The sequence below is a fragment of the Oncorhynchus keta genome, chromosome 32 (genome assembly GCF_023373465.1).
Source record: "Oncorhynchus keta strain PuntledgeMale-10-30-2019 chromosome 32, Oket_V2, whole genome shotgun sequence".
In the NCBI taxonomy this organism is placed as follows: Eukaryota; Metazoa; Chordata; class Actinopteri; order Salmoniformes; family Salmonidae; genus Oncorhynchus; species Oncorhynchus keta.
Genome location: NC_068452.1, coordinates 33,044,591 through 33,067,549, shown reverse-complemented (window position 1 = coordinate 33,067,549; position 22,959 = coordinate 33,044,591). Strand labels below are relative to the sequence as shown.

General features: G+C 48.6%; 2 protein-coding genes, 2 long non-coding RNA genes and 3 other non-coding genes across 8 annotated transcripts in view; 3 read left to right on the top strand and 4 right to left on the bottom strand.

The window, feature by feature from the left end:
- The window catches only part of LOC118380119 (SH3 and multiple ankyrin repeat domains protein 1-like), a 136,541-nt gene extending 127,610 nt beyond the window's left edge, over nucleotides 1–8,931 (top strand). The window contains exons 20-24 of the mRNA XM_052491460.1: nucleotides 1,246–1,272; nucleotides 1,733–1,789; nucleotides 2,876–2,994; nucleotides 3,389–3,497; nucleotides 7,013–8,931. Of these exons, the coding sequence (XP_052347420.1) occupies nucleotides 1,246–1,272; nucleotides 1,733–1,789; nucleotides 2,876–2,994; nucleotides 3,389–3,497; nucleotides 7,013–8,931 (2,231 nt within the window). The remainder of the gene's footprint in view (nucleotides 1–1,245; nucleotides 1,273–1,732; nucleotides 1,790–2,875; nucleotides 2,995–3,388; nucleotides 3,498–7,012) is intronic.
- Nucleotides 8,800–19,411, top strand: LOC127914530 (SH3 and multiple ankyrin repeat domains protein 1-like). The gene is made up of 5 exons (XM_052491461.1): nucleotides 8,800–10,630; nucleotides 13,945–14,841; nucleotides 15,205–15,992; nucleotides 16,051–16,352; nucleotides 16,388–19,411. The coding sequence occupies exons 1-3, from the start codon at nucleotides 8,934–8,936 to the stop codon at nucleotides 15,275–15,277; spliced, it is 2,667 nt and encodes an 888-aa protein (XP_052347421.1). The 5' UTR covers nucleotides 8,800–8,933; the 3' UTR covers nucleotides 15,278–15,992; nucleotides 16,051–16,352; nucleotides 16,388–19,411.
- LOC127914531 (uncharacterized) lies at nucleotides 11,845–12,832 on the top strand. Of its 2 annotated transcripts, none has more exons than XR_008088812.1 (3): nucleotides 11,845–12,283; nucleotides 12,350–12,415; nucleotides 12,647–12,832. It is a non-coding gene; the product is annotated as an uncharacterized LOC127914531 (long non-coding RNA). The 2 variants fall into 2 exon arrangements; XR_008088811.1 differs by having other exon boundaries at nucleotides 12,581–12,832.
- A 1,799-nt stretch (nucleotides 19,412–21,210) lies between the features above and the next one.
- On the bottom strand, nucleotides 21,211–22,613 carry LOC118380787 (uncharacterized). The gene is made up of 3 exons (XR_008088810.1): nucleotides 22,019–22,613; nucleotides 21,782–21,814; nucleotides 21,211–21,563 (listed from the first exon to the last, which is right to left on the bottom strand). It is a non-coding gene; the product is annotated as an uncharacterized LOC118380787 (long non-coding RNA).
- LOC118380790 (small nucleolar RNA SNORD88) lies at nucleotides 21,647–21,734 on the bottom strand. The gene has a single exon (XR_004824929.2). It is a non-coding gene; the product is annotated as a small nucleolar RNA SNORD88 (small nucleolar RNA).
- LOC118380791 (small nucleolar RNA SNORD88) lies at nucleotides 21,897–21,984 on the bottom strand. The gene has a single exon (XR_004824930.1). It is a non-coding gene; the product is annotated as a small nucleolar RNA SNORD88 (small nucleolar RNA).
- LOC118380792 (small nucleolar RNA SNORD88) lies at nucleotides 22,128–22,215 on the bottom strand. Its single transcript, XR_004824931.2, has one exon. It is a non-coding gene; the product is annotated as a small nucleolar RNA SNORD88 (small nucleolar RNA).
- Nucleotides 22,614–22,959: the final 346 nt, after the last annotated feature.

Sequence of the window (22,959 nt, the reverse complement as noted above, 5' to 3'; positions counted from 1 at the left end):
TCTAATGCCATGAATGAATATAGCTATCCCTGACAATGTCCATTAAACTGTCTCACCTCTATGTTTGGTGCAGTGTCCCAGTTCACCTGGAGGTCACGCTGCAAGATAGCACCAGCATCAACAGGGAAATGATATCACACGCTTACCTGAGTTGTTCAGCGTAGTTTTAACAGCGCGTTTCACTTCTAAAGCAGTAGCCGAAGCATCGATTACAAGGCTAATGACAGTATGCTATCTTTCTTTTCACTGCAACGTTGTTCAACAGTTATTACACACACTGTTGTTTTCTAAACTGAATGACTTGGCGTGTCTGAAATGAAATGACCCTAACATCATTCAGCTAACATTGAAGACATTTTAACAAAACACTTTCCTACCACTCACCACCTCTAAAAACATGGTCCCCACAATACACAAGCTCACACAGTCACAGGGGTCTGTCTGAACCCCTCTCTAAACCTGTCTGTAGAACCCTGTGGTCTACTCACGCTCCACTACTCTCTAAACCCGTCTGTAGAACCCTGTGGTCTACTCACGCTCCACTACTCTCTAAACCCGTCTGTAGAACCCTGTGGTCTACTCACGCTCCACTACTCTCTAAACCCGTCTGTAGAACCCTGTGGTCTACTCACGCTCCACTACTCTCTAAACCCGTCTGTAGAACCCTGTGGTCTACTCACGCTCCACTACTCTCTAAACCCGTCTGTAGAACCCTGTGGTCTACTCACGCTCCACTACTCTCTCAACCCGTCTGTAGAACCCTGTGGTCTACTCACGCTCCACTACTCTCTAAACCCGTCTGTAGAACCCTGTGGTCTACTCACGCTCCACTACTCTGTTTTAACCTCTGTCTTTCCTCTCAACTCACTGCACTTTCCTGTGGTGGGGACGCGTCACAGTGGAGAGAGGTGAGACATCTGTGTGTGTGTGTGTGTGTGTGTGTGTGTGTGTGTGTGTGTGTGTGTGTGTGTGTGTGTGTGTGTGTGTGTGTGTGTGTGTGTGTGTGTGTGTGTGTGTGTGTGTGTGTGTGTGTGTGTGTGTGTGTGTGTGTGTGTGTGTGTGTGTTTGAGTGCGTGAGTGAGTGAGTGCGTGTGTGTGTGTCACAAAGAGGACACAGACATCTCTGATTGCAATACACATAGGAATATAAGTATTACTTACTATGATGGTGTTACAGTAAGTCAAGTGATGGTGTTACAGTAACTCAAGTACCAAAGTTAACGTCTGCCTTTGCTTTGTCCTCAGCTGCTACCCCCTGGAAAAAAAAATCAGGTACAAATCACAAACTCCTTTCATGCTTTGTGTTTTTATCTGTTAAAACTGCAAACGTCTCTGCCAGTCAGCCAGTCAGCCAGTCAGCCAGTCAGCCAGTCAGCATTCAGTCAGCCAGTCAGCATTCAGTCAGCCAGTCAGCCAGTCAGCATTCAGTCAGCCAGTCAGCATTCAGTCAGCCAGTCAGCATTCAGTCAGCCAGTCAGCATTCAGTCAGCCAGTCAGCATTCAGTCAGCCAGTCAGCCAGTCAGCATTCAGTCAGCCAGTCAGCATTCAGTCAGCCAGTCAGCCAGTCAGCATTCAGTCAGCCAGTCAGCCAGTCAGCATTTAGTCAGCCAGTCAGCATTCAGTCAGCCAGTCAGCATTCAGTCAGCCAGTCAGCCAGTCAGCATTCAGTCAGCCAGTCAGCCAGTCAGCCAGTCAGCATTCAGCTTACTGGGTTTTTCCGTATCCTTTCAGAATTCGAGTCTTCACAAGTTACAGAGAAGAAGAGGACAGTCTATCAGATGGCTTTGAGTAAGAGACTTCATATGCATGTACAGCATCAGGGGAATAGCCGGGCTTTATTTTTCACAAAAATTCCCCCTCAGTGGGTGGATGTGTGGTGGAGTGTTTATTGGTTTGATTTGACCCTCTCTCCTCTCCCTCACCCTTTCCCTCCTCCACTCTGTCGCATCCTCTTCTCTAACTCTATACCACTTGCTCTCGCTCTCTCTCTCTCTCTCTCCATCTCTCTCTCCGTCTCTCTCTCTCCATCTCTCTCTCCGTCTCTCTCTCGCTCTCTCTCTGTCTCTCTCTCTCCATCTCTCTCTCCGCCTCTCTCTCTCCATCTCTCTCCGTCTCTCTCTCTCTCCATCTCTCTCTCTGTCTCTCTCTCTCTCCATCTCTCTCTCCGTCTCTCCATCTCTCTCCGCCTCTCTCTCTCTCCATCTCTCTCTCTGTCTCTCTCTCTCTCCATCTCTCTCTCCGTCGCTCTCTCTCCGTCTCTCTCTCTCCCTCTCCATCTCTCTCTCCGTCGCTCTCGCTCCGTCTCTCTCTCTCCATCTCTCTCTCCGTCTCTCTCTCTCTCCATCTCTCTCTCCGTCGCTCTCTCTCTCCATCTCTCTCTCCGTCGCTCTCTCTCCATCTCTCTCTCTATCTCTCTCTCCATCTCTCCCTCCGTCGCTCTCTCTCTCCATCTCTCTCTCCGTCGCTCTCTCTCCATCTCTCTCTCTCCATCTCTCTCTCCGTCTCTCTCTCTCTCTAACTCTCTCTCCTCTCTCTCTCTCTCTCTCTCTCTCTCTCTCTCTCTCTCTCTCTCTCTCTCTCTCTCTCTCTCTCTCTCTCTCTCTCTCTCTCCGTCTCTCTCTATCTCTCTCTCCATCTCTCTCTCCATCTCTCTCTCCGTCGCTCTCTCTCCATCTCTCTCTCTCCATCTCTCTCTCCGTCTCTCTCTCTCTCTATCTCTCTCTCCGTCTCTCTCTCTCTCTATCTCTCTCTCCGTCTCTCTCTCTCTCTATCTCTCTCTCCATCTCTCTCTCCGTCTCTCCCTCTCTCTCTCCGTCTCTATCTCTCTCTCTGTCTCTCTCTCTCCACCTCTCTCTCTTTCTCACTGTCTCTCAGATAAGCTAGATGAGATCCTGGCAGCAGCTCAGCAGACAATCAGCACCAATGAGGGGCAAGGGACGCGGGTTCAGGGGGCAAGGAGAGACAGGAGCCGGGGCTCCTTTTACGCCAATGAGGTGTGTGTGTGTCGCCGTTGTGTGTGTGCTGGTGCGCGTGTGTGTGTGTGCGGCGCTCGTGTTCACTAGTGAGATCACCTGTCATGAGGTTGAGAGGAACAGTTTGTCCTGTAGTGTTCCTATGGTAACACCCACATCTTTAGGAGATGCTACACAATGTCATTCAGTGGGTTAGCTTGATGCAACACCCATACAAATAAGATTGATTTGACTGCCTAAGCTTCTATACTACTAGATATGAACTATTTTACAAATAATTTACAACTCTTTCATGAATAGTGAAGCTATTTTATTCACTTACAGTACCACAGTCTGCAAAGTTTATTCTGTTATATAAGTTCTGTCCTTTCTGAACATTGTCCTCATTGTCCCTCTTCCCTCTCTTGCTGTGCAGCCAAATTACGACCAGTCAGAAATGGGGATGACCGGGCTGGGCTATGACCGCGCCCAGTTCACATCAGGCCACGCCCCTCCACACGGTATGCTGCGACAGAAATCCATCGGTGAGGCTGTCTGTCTGGCAGGCCCTCTGGCCGGCCTGTCCGTCTGTCTGTCCTCTAGACTCTTAAAGGCCTGTGCTGTAACACTGTCTGCAGCTGTAGCATACCATGTGCTTCTAGTCTGCCTGTTCTGTCTCTGTCCTGGTTCATGTTGTAGTATGCTTCTGCTGTGGAGAATAGCAGTTTATATGTGTTGTATTGTACTAACATGTTTGTAGGCTGATACACTGTTTGTAGGAGCTGTTAATCACTGAAGCTGGAACTGTGGTTGAATGTGACACAGCTAAAGACGATGGACTTCTCCTGTGACTCGCCAAGTAAAAGGCGGTATAACATCTCACCCTGTTGGCAAATGACCGTTGCTGTACTTTTACCAGTATATACAGAATGATATTGTTGGTCATCATCTCTGCTAGAGGACAGACAGGCTTACAGATGAATGAGAGGACCGCCTGACAATGAGACAGACAGACTTACAGATGAATGAGAGGACCGCCTGACAATTAGACAGACAGACTTACAGATGAATGAGAGGACCGCCTGACAATTAGACAGACAGACTTACAGATGAATGAGAGGACCGCCTGACAATTAGACAGACAGACTTACAGATGAATGAGAGGACCGCTTGACAATTAGACAGACAGACTTGCAGATGAATGAGAGGACCACCTGAGAATTAGACAGACAGACTTACAGATGAATGAGAGGACCGCCTGACAATTAGACAGACAGACTTACAGATTAATGAGAGGACCGCCTGACAATTAGACAGAGACTTACAGATGAATGAGAGGACCGCCTGACAATTAGACAGACAGACTTACAGATGAATGAGAGGACCGCCTGACAATTAGACAGACAGACTTACAGATGTATGAGAGGACCGCTTGACAATTAGACAGACAGACTTACAGATGAATGAGAGGACCGCTTGACAATTAGACAGACAGACTTACAGATGAATGAGAGGACCGCCTGACAATTAGACAGACAGACTTACAGATGTATGAGAGGACCGCTTGACAATTAGACAGACAGACTTGCAGATGAATGAGAGGACCGCTTGACAATTAGACAGACAGACTTACAGATGTATGAGAGGACCGCTTGACAATTAGACAGACAGACTTGCAGATGTCTGAGAGGACCGCCTGACAATTAGACAGAGACTTACAGATGAATGAGAGGACCGCTTGACAATTAGACAGACAGACTTACAGATGTATGAGAGGACCACCTGACAATTAGACAGAGACTTACAGATGAATGAGAGGACTGCCTGACAATGAGACAGACAGACAGACTTACAGATGAATGAGAGGACAGCCTGACAATTAGACAGACAGACTTACAGATGAATGAGAGGACCGCCTGACAATTAGACAGACAGACTTACAGATGAATGAGAGGACCGCCTGACAATTAGACAGACAGACTTACAGATGAATGAGAGGACCGCCTGACAATTAGACAGACAGACTTACAGATGTATGAGAGGACCGCCTGACAATTAGACAGACAGACTTACAGATGAATGAGAGGACCGCCTGACAATTAGACAGACAGACTTACAGATTAATGAGAGGACCACCTGACAATTAGACAGACAGACTTACAGATTAATGAGAGGACAGCCTGACAATTAGACAGACAGACTTACAGATGAATGAGAGGACCACCTGACAATTAGACAGACAGACTTACAGATGTATGAGAGGACCGCTTGACAATTAGACAGACAGACTTACAGATGAATGAGAGGACCGCCTGACAATTAGACAGACAGACTTACAGATGTATGAGAGGACAGCCTGACAATTAGACAGACAGACTTACAGATGAATGAGAGGACCGCCTGACAATTAGACAGACAGACTTACAGATGTATGAGAGGACCGCTTGACAATTAGACAGACAGACTTACAGATGAATGAGAGGATCGCTTGACAATTAGACAGACAGGCAGTTACAGAGACAGACAGACAGTTACAGAGACAGACAGACAGACAGTTACAGAGACAGACAGACAGTTACAGAGACAGACAGACAGCCTCCCACATTAATCATCTGTTCTTTTGTTCAGCAGTATTTTCTCTGTACCATTCCTCTACCCTGTCCCTCACCCATCTGATCACTCTGCTCTGTGTCTATCCTCCATCCCTATACCTCAGTCCCTCACCCATCTGATCACTCTGCTCTGTGTCTATCCTCCATCCCTATACCCCAGTCTCTCACCCATCTGATCGCTCTGCTCTGTGTCTATCCTCCATCCCTATACCTCAGTCCCTCACCCATCTGATCACTCTGCTCTGTCTATCCTCCATCCCTATACCCCAGTCTCTCACCCATCTGATCACTCTGCTCTGTGTCTATCCTCCATCCCTATACCCCAGTCTCTCTCCCATCTGATCACTCTGCTCTGTGTCCATCCTCCATCCCTATACCTCAGTCTCTCTCCCATCTGATCACTCTGCTCTGTGTCCATCCTCCATCCCTATACCTCAGTCTCTCACCCATCTGATCACTCTGCTCTGTGTCTATCCTCCATCCCTATACCTCAGTCTCTCACCCATCTGATCACTCTGCTCTGTGTCTATCCTCCATCCCTATACCTCAGTCTCTCACCCATCTGATCACTCTGCTCTGTGTCTATCCTCCATCCCTATACCCCAGTCTCTCACCCATCTGATCACTCTGCTCTGTGTCTATCCTCCATCCCTATACCTCAGTCTCTCACCCATCTGATCACTCTGCTCTGTGTCTATCCTCCATCCCTATACCTCAGTCTCTCACCCATCTGATCACTCTGCTCTGTGTCTATCCTCCATCCCTCTACCCCAGTCCCTCACCCATCTGATCACTCTGCTCTGTGTCTATCCTCCATCCCTATACCTCAGTCCCTCACCCATCTGATCACTCTGCTCTGTGTCTATCCTCCATCCCTATACCTCAGTCCCTCACCCATCTGATCACTCTGCTCTGTGTCTATCCTCCATCCCTATACCTCAGTCCCTCACCCATCTGATCACTCTGCTCTGTGTCTATCCTCCATCCCTATACCTCAGCCCCTCACCCATCTAATCACTCTGCTCTGTGTCTATCCTCCATCCCTTTACCCCAGTCTCTCACCCATCTGATCACTCTGCTCTGTGTCTATCCTCCATCCCTATACCCCAGTCTCTCTCCCATCTGATCACTCTGCTCTGTGTCCATCCTCCATCCCTATACCTCAGTCTCTCTCCCATCTGATCACTCTGCTCTGTGTCCATCCTCCATCCCTATACCTCAGTCTCTCTCCCATCTGATCACTCTGCTCTGTGTCTATCCTCCATCCCTATACCTCAGTCTCTCACCCATCTGATCACTCTGCTCTGTGTCTATCCTCCATCCCTATACCTCAGTCTCTCACCCATCTGATCACTCTGCTCTGTGTCTATCCTCCATCCCTATACCTCAGTCTCTCTCATCAGTCCTTTTCATCCCTCTCTTGTATCTCTGTCTGTGGTGAACTGCAGGGGTGACTGAAGAGGAGAAGTCCCATCTCAATCCTCCGGCCATGAAGTTTGCCCGAAGTCTCTCGGTTCCCGGCCCAGATGACATCCCCCCGCCCCCCACCACCGCCCCACCAGACCCCCCCTTCTCCTCCGCCCCACCACTGGGCTGGAGAGGGGGCAAGTCTTCCCAGCAGCCCTCTGTGGCCGTGTCCCAGTCCACCTCCACAGCAGCCCACTACCAGCTCTACTCTCAGTCTGTGCACTTCACCCACGGGGGCCGCGAAAGGGCAGGGGGGCCCAGTACCGGCACTGGAGGAGGAGCGGTGGACCACACGCACCAGTACTCTAATGCCCCCGCCCACGCCGCTCAGAGCAGGACTGCCTCTAGGAAAGGGGGCTACCCAGGGGAGCCTGTTGGATCAGGAGGGGGAGGAGGAGTGGGGGTGGGCAAGGCTGCAGGTCTAAGGAGGGGCTACAGTAACGCCGCCCCACCTTCAGGCAGTGCCACAGTGATGCCCCAGCAGCAGCAGACCACCCAGAGCCAGCCGCAGAGGGCAGACCACAGTGCGGCTGGGGGGGCTGGAGAGGGAGTACCTAAAGGAGGGGGGGCGCGGAGAGGGAAGGGCCCTCTGGTAAAGCAGTCCAAGGTGGATGACCTGCGGGCTGGCCAGTGCACGCTGGGGGGCAAGGCCCCAGTGGAGAAGAGCTCCATCCCCATCCCCACCATCATAGTCAAGGCCCCCTCCATCAGCAGTGGCAGTGGCCGCAGCAGCCAGGGCAGCAGTGTGGAGGCTGAGCCCACCCCCCCAGGGGAGACCGACAGAACCCAACCCCCCCACGGACCCCCTTCCACCCCAGCCCCGCCACCCCCTGCTCCTCCCTCCATCCCGGCCCCTCCACCACCCTCCTTCCGAGGCCAGGATAGTGATTTCACCAGCCAGTTTGGGGCGGCCATCGTGGGCGCAGCCCGCCGGGACAGGGAACGCTTCCATGAGGCCCGCAGGAAGAGCGCCTCCATCTTCATGTCTGCCGAGGAGGAGGTGGGGCCAGGGGGAGGGGGAGGAGGAGGAGGAGGAGGGGGGGCAGGCAGGACACAGACCTCTCAGCAGCAGCAGTTCAGCCCCCAGTCCGGTGGCCCCCCACGCCTACGGCCCTCCAAGTCCATCGACGAGGGCATGTTCTCTGGGGACACCTTCATCCACCACACCCGCAGCATGCCCCCTGCCTTCGGCCTGCCAGAGTACTCCTCCCCAGCTCCAGACTACCAGCCCAAGTCTGTTCCGGCTGACTTCTACGGGGCGTCAAGCCGGCAGCAGGTCCCCTCTGGCACCACCTTCATCCACCCCCTGACAGGAAAGGTCCTGGACCCCTCGTCCCCCCTGGGTCTGGCCCTGGCTGCCAGGGAGCGGGCCCTGAAGGACGACGGCAGGATGAGGAGGGAGAGAGGGACCGAGCACCAGTTTGTACGACAGATGTCCAGTGTGGTGACATTCCCCTCCCAGGCCACCTCCCCCACACCGGCTTCCTCAGCCACCCATTCCTCCAGCTCCTCCTACCTGGTCACCTCCTCCTCCCTAGCCGCCACCACCTCCTCCACCAGCCGACCCCCCTCCCCCAGGATCCTCAGGGGTGCAGGCTGGGGCGAGGAGGGGGGAGGAGGGGAGCGGGAGAGGGAGGGTGGCGGGGCCAGAGAGGGGCTGAGGGTGCGCTTCTCTGAGGACAAAACAGTCCACACACATCACTACCAGTCCCAGCACTACCAACCCTCCTACAGGGAGGAAAGACAGAGGGAGAGGTCGAGAGAGAGGGAGAGGTCAAGAGAGAGGGAGAGGTCGAGAGAAAGAGAGCGGGACAGAGAGGGGTACATGAGGCAGCAGACAGCACCTACCCAGCAGCCCCTCAGCTGTCGTCCCAGCAGCCTCGCCAGGCCTCGTTTCTGAGGATGGAGAGTGAGGCAGGCTACATCCTGTCTCTCACCCCTCCATCTCCCCCCGCTACAGCCGCCCCGTCTCACCCACAGGGGGGAGGGGGTTCCGGGGGTAGTGGCCTCATGGTTCTGCCGCCCCCTGCCCCCTCTGTGGATGTGGATGATGAGTTTGTGTTTGCGGACCCACTGCCCCCTCCGCTGGAGTTTGCCAACAGCTTTGACCGGGGTGGAATGTCAGGTTACACACACCGTGCCATTATCAACAACCTGGCCTCCCGCCAGCAGCAGCCCCCACCACCTCCCCCTCCTCCCCCACCACCCCCTCCAAAAGACATGTTTATCAGTGGGTTCCCGGCCCACACCCCCCTACCCTCCCCACAGGCGGGGGACTCTACCACCTCCAGCCTTACCTCCTATGACAGTGAGGTGGCCAACCTGACCCAGTCAGGAAACTCCCCCACTCAGACATCACCCAACCCCCTTCCTCCACCCTCACCCTCTGGCCTCCAGCCCACAGGACCCCCACCTCCTCCCTCTGTCTCCCCCCCACCCCCACCCAGCTCCTTTCACAGACCCTCCCTTGCCATGACCCACTCTCACCACCTCTACAACAGCACGCACACCGGGCGCTCCTCTCCTTCCCATGGGCGTTCCTCCCCCACTCCTCCCAAAGGTCGCTTCTCCCCCACCCAGGGTCGCTCCTCCCCCACCCAGGGTCGCCCCTCCACCATCCATAGGAGCTCGTCCCCCACCCAGGGTCGCCCCTCCACCATCCATAGGAGCTCGTCCCCCACCCCTCCTCCCCACTCCATTGCAGGTTCCCCATCCTACCGTGGTCCCCCTCCCATCTCCTCCACCGCAGCCTCCTCTGGCCCCTTCCGGGGCTCTGCAGCCCTGACCTCCACCGCTCCCTGTACCACCACCACCACCACCACCGCTGCCACCACCACGAGGACCTCAGTCCAGCCCCACCAAGACAGGACACACCCAGCCCCCTCTGGTTCTACAGCGGCCGGCCGCAGGATAGGGGAGCACCACCCTCACCCCACAGCCAAGGCAGGGGAGTCCCAGGAGACGGTGGTGGACTCTGGGATAGAGGAGCTGGACAGCCGCAGCAGCAGTGACCACCACCTGGACAACATCCTGGCCATGAGCGGAGGAGCCAGAGAGAGGCTGGAAGAGAGGCTGGAGAGAGGGAGGGAGGGAGGAGGAGGAGGGGAGGGAGACAGGGCGGGAGGAGCAGACCTCCTGGAGTCGTACATGAGCTACCTGGACGGACAGACGTTTGACATGCACAACGCCACAGCCGCCGTCTCCACCTACCCCAAATCAGGCAGGTTCAGGGAGGGGGGGCGTGCGGCTGAACTACGCAGAGAGACCGGTACCGCCCTGCCCTCCTTCCAGTCACACAGACGGAGGGAGGAAGAGGAGGAGGAGGGCGAGGAAGGAGAGGAGGAGGACGATAGAGGACGGGAGGGTTATGGGATGACACAGAATTTGGGGCGTCCCACGTCACCCTACTTTGACCGGCCCCGGACCCCTGAGATGAAGCCTCTGTGGGGGTCAGAGGGTCAGTTAGTAGGGGACCAGGGGACCTACCTGGAGGGCCGGAGGCTGTACCCCCCCATATCCAGCATGAAGGCCAGCATCATCAATGAGCTCAGCAACAAACTGCAGCAGAGAGGGAGCCAGAGATCACTAAGTAGACACAGGTACTCGCTATGATATGTTAGAGGATATTTGGTGAGGTTGTGTGTGTTGATACAGGTAAAATGACTACAGTTATATTATCTTCAGTAGACCATAGATTTCAGAGGCCTGCATGTTTTACTTGTACATCAGTGGAGGCTGCTGAGGGGAGGATGGCTCATAATAATGTCTGAAATGGAGTCAAACCATGTGTTTGATGTGTTTGATACCATCTCACTGATTCCGCTCCAGCCGTTACCACGAGCCCTTCCTCCCCAATTAAGGTCCCACCAACCTCCTGTGTCGTAAACATCAATCACACAGCGATCTCTTGTCCTGGCGCTACTTGTGTATTTTGTGGGAATGGGTGAATGAGTGAGTGAGTGAGTGAGTGAGTGAGTGAGTGAGTGAGTGAGTGAGTGAGTGAGTGAGTGAGTGAGTGAGTGAGTGAGTGAGTGAGTGAGTGAGTGAGTGAGTTTTACTATGTGAATTCTTCCCCATTTTTATGTCCCATGCTTTTGTCTCCGTCTGCTTTATGTCTCTCCTCCACCAGAAACAGGTAATTACACTCCTCCTTTCTCACACACTGTCTGTTTGACTGGACATAAAACATGTCCCCTTTCTTCAATTTACTGCCTGTGTTTCAACGGCCAGAGAAAAGAGAAGCAAGTTCCTTTCTACTCAGCACAACTTTAATAGCAATTAGCTGCTGTTAACATCCTGAGCCTCATATTGATAGCCTCAATCTAACAATGTCCGTCTTCAGGTGTAGGCGTGGTGGTGAGGTTGGGTAATGTGTTATGAATAGTGGTGGTGAGGTTGGGTAATGTGTTATGAATAGTGGTGGTGAGGTTGGGTAATGTGTTATGAATAGTGGTGGTGAGGTTGGGTAATGTGTTATGAATAGTGGTGGTGAGGTTGGGTAATGTGTTATGAATAGGGGTGGTGAGGTTGGGTAATGTGTTATGAATAGTGGTGGTGAGGTTGGGTAATGTGTTATGAATAGTGGTGGTGAGGTTGGGTAATGTGTTATGAATAGTGGTGGTGAGGTTGGGTAATGTGTTATGAATAGTGGTGGTGAGGTTGGGTAATGTATTATGAATAGTGGTGGTGAGGTTGGGTAATGTGTTTTGAATAGTGGTGGTGTGGTTGGGTAATGTGTTATGAATAGTGGTGGTGAGGTTGGGTAGCGGGTTATGAATCGTGGTGGTGAGGTTGGGTAATGTGTTATGAACAGTGGTGATGAGGTTGGGTAATGTGTTATGAACAGTGGTGATGAGGTTGGGTAATGTGTTATGAATAGTGGTGGTGAGGTTGGGTAATGTGTTATGAATAGTGGTGGTGAGGTTGGGTAATGTGTTATGAACAGTGGTGATGAGGTTGGGTAATGTGTTATGAATAGTGGTGGTGAGGTTGGGTAATGTGTTATGAATAGTGGTGGTGAGGTTGGGTAATGTGTTATTAATAGTGGTGGTGAGGTTGGGTAATGTGTTATGAATAGTGGTGGTGAGGTTGGGTAATGTGTTATTAATAGTGGTGGTGAGGTTGGGTAATGTGTTATGAATAGTGGTGGTGAGGTTGGGTAATGTGTTATTAATAGTGGTGGTGAGGTTGGGTAATGTGTTATGAATAGTGGTGGTGAGGTTGGGTAATGTGTTATGAATAGTGGTGGTGAGGTTGGGTAATGTGTTATGAATAGTGGTGGTGAGGTTGGGTAACGGGTTATGAATAGTGGTGGTGAGGTTGGGTAATGTATTATGAATAGTGGTGGTGAGGTTGGGTAATGTGTTATGAATAGTGGTGGTGAGGTTGGGTAATGTGTTATTAATAGTGGTGGTGAGGTTGGGTAATGTGTTATGAATAGTGGTGGTGAGGTTGGGTAACGGGTTATGAATAGGGGTGGTGAGGTTGGGTAATGTGTTATGAATAGTGGTGGTGAGGTTGGGTAATGTGTTATGAATAGGGGTGGTGAGGTTGGGTAATGTGTTATGAATAGTGGTGGTGAGGTTGGGTAATGTGTTATGAATAGTGGTGGTGAGGTTGGGTAATGTATTATGAATAGTGGTGGTGAGGTTGGGTAATGTGTTATGAATAGTGGTGGTGAGGTTGGGTAATGTGTTATGAATAGTGGTGGTGAGGTTGGGTAATGTGTTATGAATAGTGGTGGTGAGGTTGGGTAATGTGTTATGAATAGTGGTGGTGAGGTTGGGTAATGTGTTATGAATAGTGGTGGTGAGGTTGGGTAATGTGTTATGAATAGGGGTGGTGAGGTTGGGTAATGTGTTATGAATAGGGGTGGTGAGGTTGGGTAATGTGTTATGAATAGTGGTGGTGAGGTTGGGTAATGTGTTATGAATAGTGGTGGTGAGGTTGGGTAATGTGTTATTAATAGTGGTGGTGAGGTTGGGTAACGGGTTATGAACAGTGGTGGTGAGGTTGGGTAACGGGTTATGAATTGTGGTGGTGAGGTTGGGTAATGTGTTATGAATAGTGGTGGTGAGGTTGGGTAATGTGTTATGAACAGTGGTGGTGAGGTTGGGTAATGTGTTATGAATAGTGGTGGTGAGGTTGGGTAATGTGTTATGAATAGTGGTGGTGAGGTTGGGTAATGTGTTATGAATAGTGGTGGTGAGGTTGGGTAATGTGTTATGAATAGTGGTGGTGAGGTTGGGTAATGTGTTATTAATAGTGGTGGTGAGGTTGGGTAACGGGTTATGAACAGTGGTGGTGAGGTTGGGTAACGGGTTATGAATAGTGGTGGTGTGGTTGGGTAATGTGTAAGAATAGTGGTGGTGAGGTTGGGTAATGTGTTATTAATAGTGGTGGTGAGGTTGGGTAATGTGTTATGAATAGTGGTGGTGTGGTTGGGTAACGGGTTATGAATAGTGGTGGTGTGGTTGGGTAATGTGTAAGAATAGTGGTGGTGTGGTTGGGTAATGTGTTATTAATAGTGGTGGTGAGGTTGCGTAATGTGTTATGAATAGTGGTGGTGTGGTTGGGTAATGTGTAAGAATAGTGGTGGTGAGGTTGGGTAATGTGTTATTAATAGTGGTGGTGAGGTTGCGTAATGTGTTATGAATAGTGGTGGTGTGGTTGGGTAACGGGTTATGAATAGTGGTGGTGTGGTTGGGTAATGTGTAAGAATAGTGGTGGTGTGGTTGGGTAATGTGTAAGAATAGTGGTGGTGAGGTTGGGTAATGTGTTATGAATAGTGGTGGTGAGGTTGGGTAATGTGTATGAATAGTGGTGGTGAGGTTGGGTCACGGGTTATGAAGAGCCCCTCTATATACCGTAGGTACAGTATGTGTCATTGTCATTCCTTCTTTTCTGTCCCTAGGTTTTCAGAAGACTCCGCCTCGGCCCTGAGCCCCCCCTCAGTTCGTTCCCTGTCCCCCTCCCCTATCCACCACTCCCAGCCCGCCCTGTCCCTGTCCCCCACCCCTTCCTCTCAGTACCCCAACTGGAACCGTCCCCTGTCCCCCCAGCCCCCTGTGGCTTCCGTACAGCCCCCTCCACGCTCCCACTCCCCCCTGTCCTCCCCCACCTACTCCCCTTATCCCACCTCCCCTAAACACCGGCCTGTGTATCGCACCAAAGCCCTGGAGTTCCAGTTCATTCCAAGTAGAGAGTCCAGGAAGGCAGAGTCCCACCACCTGCAGCGTAGGAGAGCCCCCAGTCCCCTCATCTCCCCCTCAGAGAGGCCCAAACTGGGTCCCCCCCGCCCCTCCTCCCTCCCCCTCCTCCCCACCACACCCCTCTACAGCAGCCTTTACGAGCTCCGCGGCTCTATGACCCCGCCCTCACCCGCTAACCACATGGGGGACCCCTACTTCTCCCCCTCCCCTCCTCTCTTCGCCCCCTCTGGCGCCCCTCCTCCCCCAAACGCCTCCCTGTTGGTGTCTCGCTCCCTCTCCCCCACACACTTTTTATCTGGTAGCTCATCCCCTCCCCTGCACCCTCTCCCTGCTCCCCCCTGCCTGAGTTACCCCCACCTCCCTCCTCCATCCCCCTCCAAGCCCTTTGCCTCCAAGCCACTGCCTTATTGGACCAAATACGACGTGGCTGATTGGCTGGGATACCTGAACCTGGGCGAGCACAGGGAGCATTTCCTGGACAACGAGATCGACGGCACTCACCTGCCCTCCCTCACCAAGGAGGACTATCTGGACCTGGGGGTGACGCGTGTCGGACACCGCATGAACATCGACCGTGCTCTGAAGAGAGTGACTGACAGGTAAGGGGAAGAGCGATGGATGGGTGAGAGGATAAGAGTACAAAGATAGGCCTGTCTTGTAAAATAAACAAAGATAAAACAAATCCTATACCAGGTTGTAAACCTCTGCCTATCCCCCTCTCCTATCTCTGTCCTCTATCTCCTCTGTCACTCTTGTCTCTGTCCTCTCTCTCTCGTCTCTCTCCTGTCTCTCTCTTGTCTCTCTCTCTTGTCTCTCTCATCTCTTGAATTGAAATTAGGCTCAAAATTAATGAATGTGTTATTCAGATAGTATGGCACTGGGGCAGCTCTTACTCTTGTTAAAGCATCCATTACTGGCTCAAAAAAAAAAAAAATGACTTTAGTCTCTCTATTCTTTCCAAGGCTCTCCAGCTCTCCTTTTCCCATTTCTGCTCTGTCACCACGAGGAAGAAGGGATGATGGGAGTCGGAGCTGAGAAGACAAACAGAAAGAGAAAGGAGGGGGGATGGAGTCAGTGAGGGAACAGGAGAGAGAGAGGACACAACTGCTGCTATCCATGATGGATTCACACAACAAAAGCAGAGAACCTGATTTCACCCAGAGGGAGGACCGATCAGGAAAAGAGAGGGGAAATGAGGGATGGAATAAGAGCTGACCAATGCCTGGTACTCAGGGCCTGGTAGCTGACTCACACAGATACACTCACATGCACACAAATACAGTAACACACACAAGAACTGACTCTATGTCAACACACACACACAAACACTATGAGGATGGAATGACTGAATGTAGATTGAGGCAACAAATAACAATAGGAGTAAAATAGTGACAAAACTTAGCCCAAAATATTGAGAGAAACAATCAAATGTTGTTTAGCTTTTTCATCTGAGCAGTTCTTAGTGTTGTTGGGGAAAGAAAGAATGAGGATTGTCCTCATTATTAACACTAGTTAGAGCTTTCTCCACCTGTCTTCTCTGGGTAGCTGTAGTTCCTCCTCTCTACCCTAGGGTTAGGTAGTTCCTCCTCTCTACCCTAGGGTTAGGTAGCTCCTCCTCTCTACCCTAGGGTTAGGTAGCTCCTCCCTCTTACCCGAGGGTTAGGTAGCTCCTCCTCTCTACCCGAGGGTTAGGTAGCCCCTCCTCTTTACCCTAGGGTTAGGTAGCTCCTCCTCTCTACCCTAGGGTTAGGTAGCTCCTCCTCTCTACGCTAGAGTTAGGTAGCTCATCCCCTCTACCCTAGGGTTAGGTAGCTCCTCCTCTCTACCCTAGGGTTAGGTAGCTCCTCCTCTCTACCCTAGGGTTAGGGTTAGGTAGCTCCTCCTCTCTACCCTAGGGTTAGGTAGCCCCTCCTCTTTACCCTAGGGTTAGGTAGCTCCTCCTCTCTACCCTAGGGTTAGGGTTAGGTAGCTCCTCCTCTCTACCCTAGGGTTAGGTAGCCCCTCCTCTTTACCCTAGGGTTAGGTAGCTCCTCCTCTCTACCCTAGGGTTGGATAGCTCCTCCTCTCTACCCAAGGGTTAGGTAGCTCCTCCTCTCTACCCTAGGGTTAGGTAGCTCCTCCTCTCTACCCTAGGGTTAGGGTTAGGTAGCTCCTCCTCTCTACCCTAGGGTTAGGTAGCTCCTCCTCTTTACCCTAGGGTTAGGTAGCTCCTCCTCTCTACCCTAGGGTTGGATAGCTCCTCCTCTCTACCCTAGGGTTAGGTAGCTCCTCCTCTCTACCCAAGGGTTAGGTAGCTCCTCCTCTCTACCCAAGGGTTAGGGTTAGGTAGCTCCTCATCTCTACCCAAGGGTTAGGTAGTTCCTCCTCTCTACCCTAGGGTTAGGTAGCTCCTCCTCTCTACCCTAGGGTTAGGTAGCTCCTCCCTCTACCCTACGGTTAGGTAGCTCCTCCTCTCTACCCTACGGTTAGGTAGCTCCTCCTCTCTACCCAAGGGTTAGGTAACTGTAGTTCCTCCTCTCTACCCAAGGGTTAGGTAGCTGTAGTTCCTCCTCTCTTCCCAAGGGTTAGGTAGCTGTAGTTCCTCCTCTCTACCCTAGGGTTAGGGTTAGGTAGCTCCTCCTCTCTACCCAAGGGTTAAGGTTTGGTAGCTGTAGTTCCTCCTCTCTACCCTAGGGCTAGGGTTAGGTAGCTCTTCCTCTCTACCCTAGGGTTAGATAGCTGTAGCTCCTCCTCTCCACCCTAGGGTTAGTTAGCTGTCTAGCTCCTCCTCTCTACCCTAGGGTTAGTTAGCTGTCTAGCTCCTCCTCTCCACCCTAGGGTTAGTTAGCTGTCTAGCTCCTCCTCTCTACCCTAGGGTTAGTTAGCTGTCTAGCTCCTCCTCTCCACCCTAGGGTTAGTTAGCTGTCTAGCTCCTCCTCTCTGCCCTAGGGTTAGTTGTCTAGCTCCTCCTCTCTACCCTAGGGTTAGTTAGCTGTCTAGCTCCTCCTCTCTACCCTAGGGTAAGGATTAGGTACAGTAGCTGTCTAGCTTGACTGTTGTTGGCTCCATAGCTGGCTGTTTGTTCAGATGTGTTCAGTTTCATTAGAGACTCCCCTTACAGTTAGTGGAGTACAGTCAATGAAACCCTGTGTGAGTGAATAGAAATGTTAAGAGCTCTTTGTCTGAGTGAATGTCATTGCTGGAGCGAGTTATTGGGATGAATATTCATGTCCATATTCTGTAGTTCAGAATATGGGCATGAATGAGACAAGGTGGCAGCCTACATGCATGTCTTGGGTAATGTCGTAGGTGGAGTACCTCTAGTAGGGGTCAGTGTGTCATCAGCAGAGCCCCTGCCTGTTGGACTGAATAATATGACTTGTCCCCTGTTGGAAAGAGCTTGATGGGTAAATCCTCACTTGACTGTAGTGGCTGTGACTGGAGGAAACTTGTCAGTATGACTGTGTGTGATTGGTTGTCTGTTTTTACCTCACTAATGGGACGGCTCCATGCTCACTGAAGGCCCTTCAATAAGGACCTGTAAACACATTCTATTTCTCTATAGCTTCTTTATCATCTTAAGTCTTATAACGGCATATTATATACAGACTGGTCACTGTATTACAAATCTGTAGCAAAAATAAGTGCCCAGACCAACAGCATAGAAATAAACACACAGACATGTACACCCTCTCACTCAATACACTATACTGGCACATACAAAAATGCACACTTACAAATGCTCATGTATGTAATGTACACACATATTCACATTCTCTCTGCCACACACAGACACACACACACTCTCTGTGTTTATGTTAGAATTAATGGGACACCTTAAATATATTTGTTTGGATCCAAGATGTATCTGATACTAAAAGGGACTGTGATTTCAGAGATGGAGGGAATGAATACATGACATAAACAGTATCTCATTGAAGATTGACTCCATTTATACGAAAGACTTTCGAAGCATCGAAGCAACTGCTATTCAACCGTTCTAAAGTTCTCTGTGCAAGAGATTGAGACTGAAAAGGAGGGGGGAGGGAAAGAGAAACAAACTGCCAAATCTTCCTCTTTCCCACCCAATCCCCCCACTCCTTCCAAAAACTCTTTCTACAGAAGCATGAGAACATAAACTGAGGCCCAAATGAGTGGGAGGAGAGATATGTTCTGTTTTAATACTACAATTGTTCTTACAACAATTTTTTTACTTAAGATGGGTCTGGAATACTGCTATTGATATGAAGAGAAATAATGTTACTATTATCATTACTATCATCGTCCTTACTGTTATAAGGTGCAGTTCTCCGTTCTGCCTTTCATGGCTGAGGTGGCGCTCTTTTGCATTTTAGGCAATGTATTTTCATAATTTTGCCAGTAGTTAGTCGATATAATCCTATAAAATTGTTAGGAGATTCATGACTGTAGGTCAAACTATGACACCATGGTGTCTAACAATTTAAAATGTATATAAATATAAAACTATATTGTTACCTCCAAAAATACAGAAAAAATATCTATTTAGTTTGATGTACAAAATGCTTTACATATCAAGGCTTTTGTCTAGTCATAAAACCACCACATTTACTTTGCCCTCTTGTTTTGGTATAATATTTTGAAATGGTTTGACTGATGTATGCTTCAGATTGACATTGAGGCCTAGATTCAATCCGGAGGGTGGAAGACCCGCGTTACAGCACGATTGGCATTTAAAGACAATGTTCCCAGCATTCCCAGAGACTGCATTCACAGTACACACTGCATTCCCAGAGACTGCATTCACAGTAAACACTGCATTTGTCAGCTCAATTGGAAATGACCGCTCAATGTCAATTGCGCTATAACGAGGATATTCCGCGTTCTGGGTTGAATCTAGCCCTAAATATATTTTTATGCAAGAATTACTCTGCCATCCAAGCTTCCTCACTTTGAGGCAGCGTCTGTGTATAAAGCTGTGACTATACGTATCACTTTAAACCTCACTGTGTGGAAGCCAAAGTTAGATTCACTACATTGTCATTATTCACATTATTTTATGCAGATCAAGATGTAGCTATTGTGCCCTGGAAATGGCCACGAGACAAATGGTATTGTGAAAAAGATGCATATAATTATTCACATGAAATTTGTTTCTATTTTGTACATTTCAAGTCATTATGGATCATTAAAGTAGTATTTTATTTGATATTTCATTGTTTATTTACTCATTTAAACATGAATTTATGTCAGGGCTATTCAACCGGGGGTTCACAAAACCCTCAAAGCAAAACATGATTTTTATATCGCTATCAATAACAGAATAAATATTTTGAATTACATACCTACAGTGGAGGAGAATATCTTTATAATTACGTCAACTTTATTAATCAACTCCTAATATAGAGCAAATTACACTCATTGAAGCCAATTTTACACCAGTGTCTGACATAGGCTTTGAAACAGCACACGTGTAGAAGTTTCCAGTGTGGCGAGTGCTGCTGGAAAGCTTTCTGGACTTGGGACATACATTTTTGGCAACACACGGCAAAACTTTGTTTAACCAGCTAAACAGTTGTTCTTAGCGAAAGTGTTTAAATGACCTATCTAGGTAATAGGCTGTGTTAGAGTTTACACTTCCTCTTCCAATTATGTGGAGAGTTCAAAATAATGGCAAATTATCTACCAAATCTATTTTTAAATGTTGATTACTTCACCTTTCCATTGTCAATCACCTGTTGAGAAGACGTAAAAAAAAACTGCAATGGGGTTCCTGGGTCACCCGCTTGCCTGGGAGGGGGTCCCTGAGCAAAGAAAGGTTAAATATCCCTGATTTGTCATTTTCACAGGAATTATACTATTGACCTATTTTCACCTTGCATTTAGTTGGATTGGGTGCTTTCAGCTTAATCTGTTATCAGTTGGACATCTCTTTTCTCCATCACTAAAATTAAGGGCTCTTCCATTATCTCCATTTACTACTAAACACCACATTTGAGTCCTAAAACACATCCCCCAGCAGTGGGTGGGTATTGTCAGGTTACATGCATGAGTGCTTTCCATCTCACGCCAATCTGAAGGAGGAATGTGAGGCCTTCAGATCCTTGTCCTTATGCCCACACGCTACACACTTAAGCTGTTTACACAGGCAGGACAGATCTGAAAAAAAATCTGATTTGTCAAATGCCAAATTAGTGGGAAAAATTTGGCTGCCTGTGTATACAGCCTTACAGAGTTCAGGATGGGGAATGAGGTCGGTGATAGCAATAAGGACGATGAAAATACTCATCCCAATTATGATACAAAAAATCTAACCCTAAAGTTCTAAAGAATCTGTCTTCCAAATAATGTTTCAGTGAAGGTACAATGTTATTTAACTGAAGTGCTTTCTACACCGCTCGCTCCATTCCCTATGGAAGACCTCTGTTCTTTCTGCATGTCCTCCAGGCATCAACTCCCTGCAGAAATCCCCCTACACAGCTGCTGCACTGTGAGAGACTATGTACTGTTCAGCTGGTTTACAGTCACTGCATTATGCAATGGGTTCATTATCACATTACTCTTAGAATATCAACAAGGTATGAATGCCTGTTCCTGCTGCTATGACAACCTTACCATTTACTAGTGTTGGGTAAATGTGGCAGTGACAAACTTGTTTTGCAGTGTTTTTCACCACCATCTCATAGCAGGATTCAAGAGGTGTATAATTATGCTGTCAGGATCAGGCTGTATAGAAAGCACCATCTTGTTTAAGATAATATTTTAAACTGATGAGAAGTATGAGCCGATGAACAGTAACTTACAGAATGTGATATACATATGCACATTCATATAAACATAAATATATGAATGTCAAATGTTAAGAGACAAATAAATTAGAATTATAATAAAGATGCAGAAATAAAATTGAGTGGTCATTTATTCCATGTACAAATAAATTGACCATTTGCATCAAACACCTGCTGGGGGGGAGCTCACCAGTAAAGTTAGAAAGGACATGACCCAGAGTATCTGATTAAAATATTTTAATGTTTCAGCCTTACATAACAATCAGGAACATAAAAAATAATCTCACTTAGGTCAGCACATTTCCATTGATGAGTCAGCCCTTGTATTAACAATTCTTCCCACATCTACAGAATTATTAGCAAAAGGGATATTGTTTCACAATCTTGGTCATGTTGGGGAAGCTGCTTGATTGAAACAAAAAAGCGACTTAAGTGACACCAGCTGGATAATGCTGGAAATACAGGTAAAACAGTGCCTCTTGTGCAAAACAGCCCCCTAAATTATCCATTGAAGAACTCATCCCATGTTAATAACAGACTGCAGTCACCACACATCTTCTGTAGAGGTCCAAGAACTGCATGAAAAAAAAGTGATAGAAAACTGTCTGAAAACAATTACATCACAACCTACAAGGATCCTATGTGATTAATTATTATCAGTCTCCTCAGACTCAAGCCTGTCAGAGCCAGAGAGCACCTTATCGCCACATATATTCAGAGCCCAGTGCAAAACATCACAGGAGAAAGACATTTAAACAAGGATTAAATTTGCTAGTCATTAGTATTTACTCACCTTGTAAGTTTGGTATCGACTTAGCCCTGTCACCTTTGGGGAAAATAAGTTCCATTAGGACAATAATCAATGATAATCAATGAATATTTAAAAAATCTACAAGACTCAGACTAACATTATCCTCAGACTCGGGCCTGTCAGAGCCAGAGAGCACTTTTTCGCCACAGAAATTCAGAGCCCAGTGCAAAACATCATAGGAAAACAAAGTAACGTTACATATGAAAGAAAACCACTCACCTTGTGGGTTCTGACAGCCTCGTAACCTTTGGACAATAGAAAAAGACTCCCATAAGGACAATATCTGCAACTTACAATCAAGCAGACAATACTAACTACATTAGACGCGAGCATCCTCAGACTCGGGCCTGTCAGAGCCAGAGAGAACTTTATCGCCACATAATTTCAGAGCCCAGTGCAAAACATCATAGGAGACGTTTCAGACAACGTGCCAGACACCGCAATGCCCCAGGTAACTTGCTAGCTAAGCAGTGTCCATAGAAAGGTCCACCCTCTTGGGTATAGGCTAAATCAAAACGAAATATTTCGAAATTATAAATTGAAAGTTTTATACAAACGTTTAAGTAGCTATATCTAACTACTTAGCCAACATGAGCTTCCTGCATACTCTACAATTAGCCTACTTTGCTAGCAAGCTGCTAACGTTAGATAGCCACATCGAGGGAATTCGTTTACTGTCTAACTAAATAAAACTTGACTGCTGAGGAAATTAACTATCTAGCTATATCGTTTAATTCAAATAAGACGAAAATGTCCAGCTTCACAATCACCAGGCCACGTTCTGAGCCTCCAGTGTATGTGAAGAAAAGGCTGACTCGCCAAAATGGCCGGTTTTATATGTCAGTTTGGGAGGAAAAGAATAGGACCCCATTTTTTGCTGCCTATCGTAAGCGCCGTAAGTAAAAACAATCACCTTGTTTAGAATTAACAACTTGAAGTCGAACTATGAAATAAAATGTATTTAAAGTGTATTATATGCATATTTAATTTGTTAACTACTTGCAACATTTTTGTCTTGGATAAGATAAGGATTGGAGAGGCCATACATGCCAATGCATACATGATTAATTGGTAAAAAAAAAAGAACATGTGATCAGGATACTTTATTGCCAGAGTTACCATTATACACTTCAGTATAATACACAGTATAATACACTTCA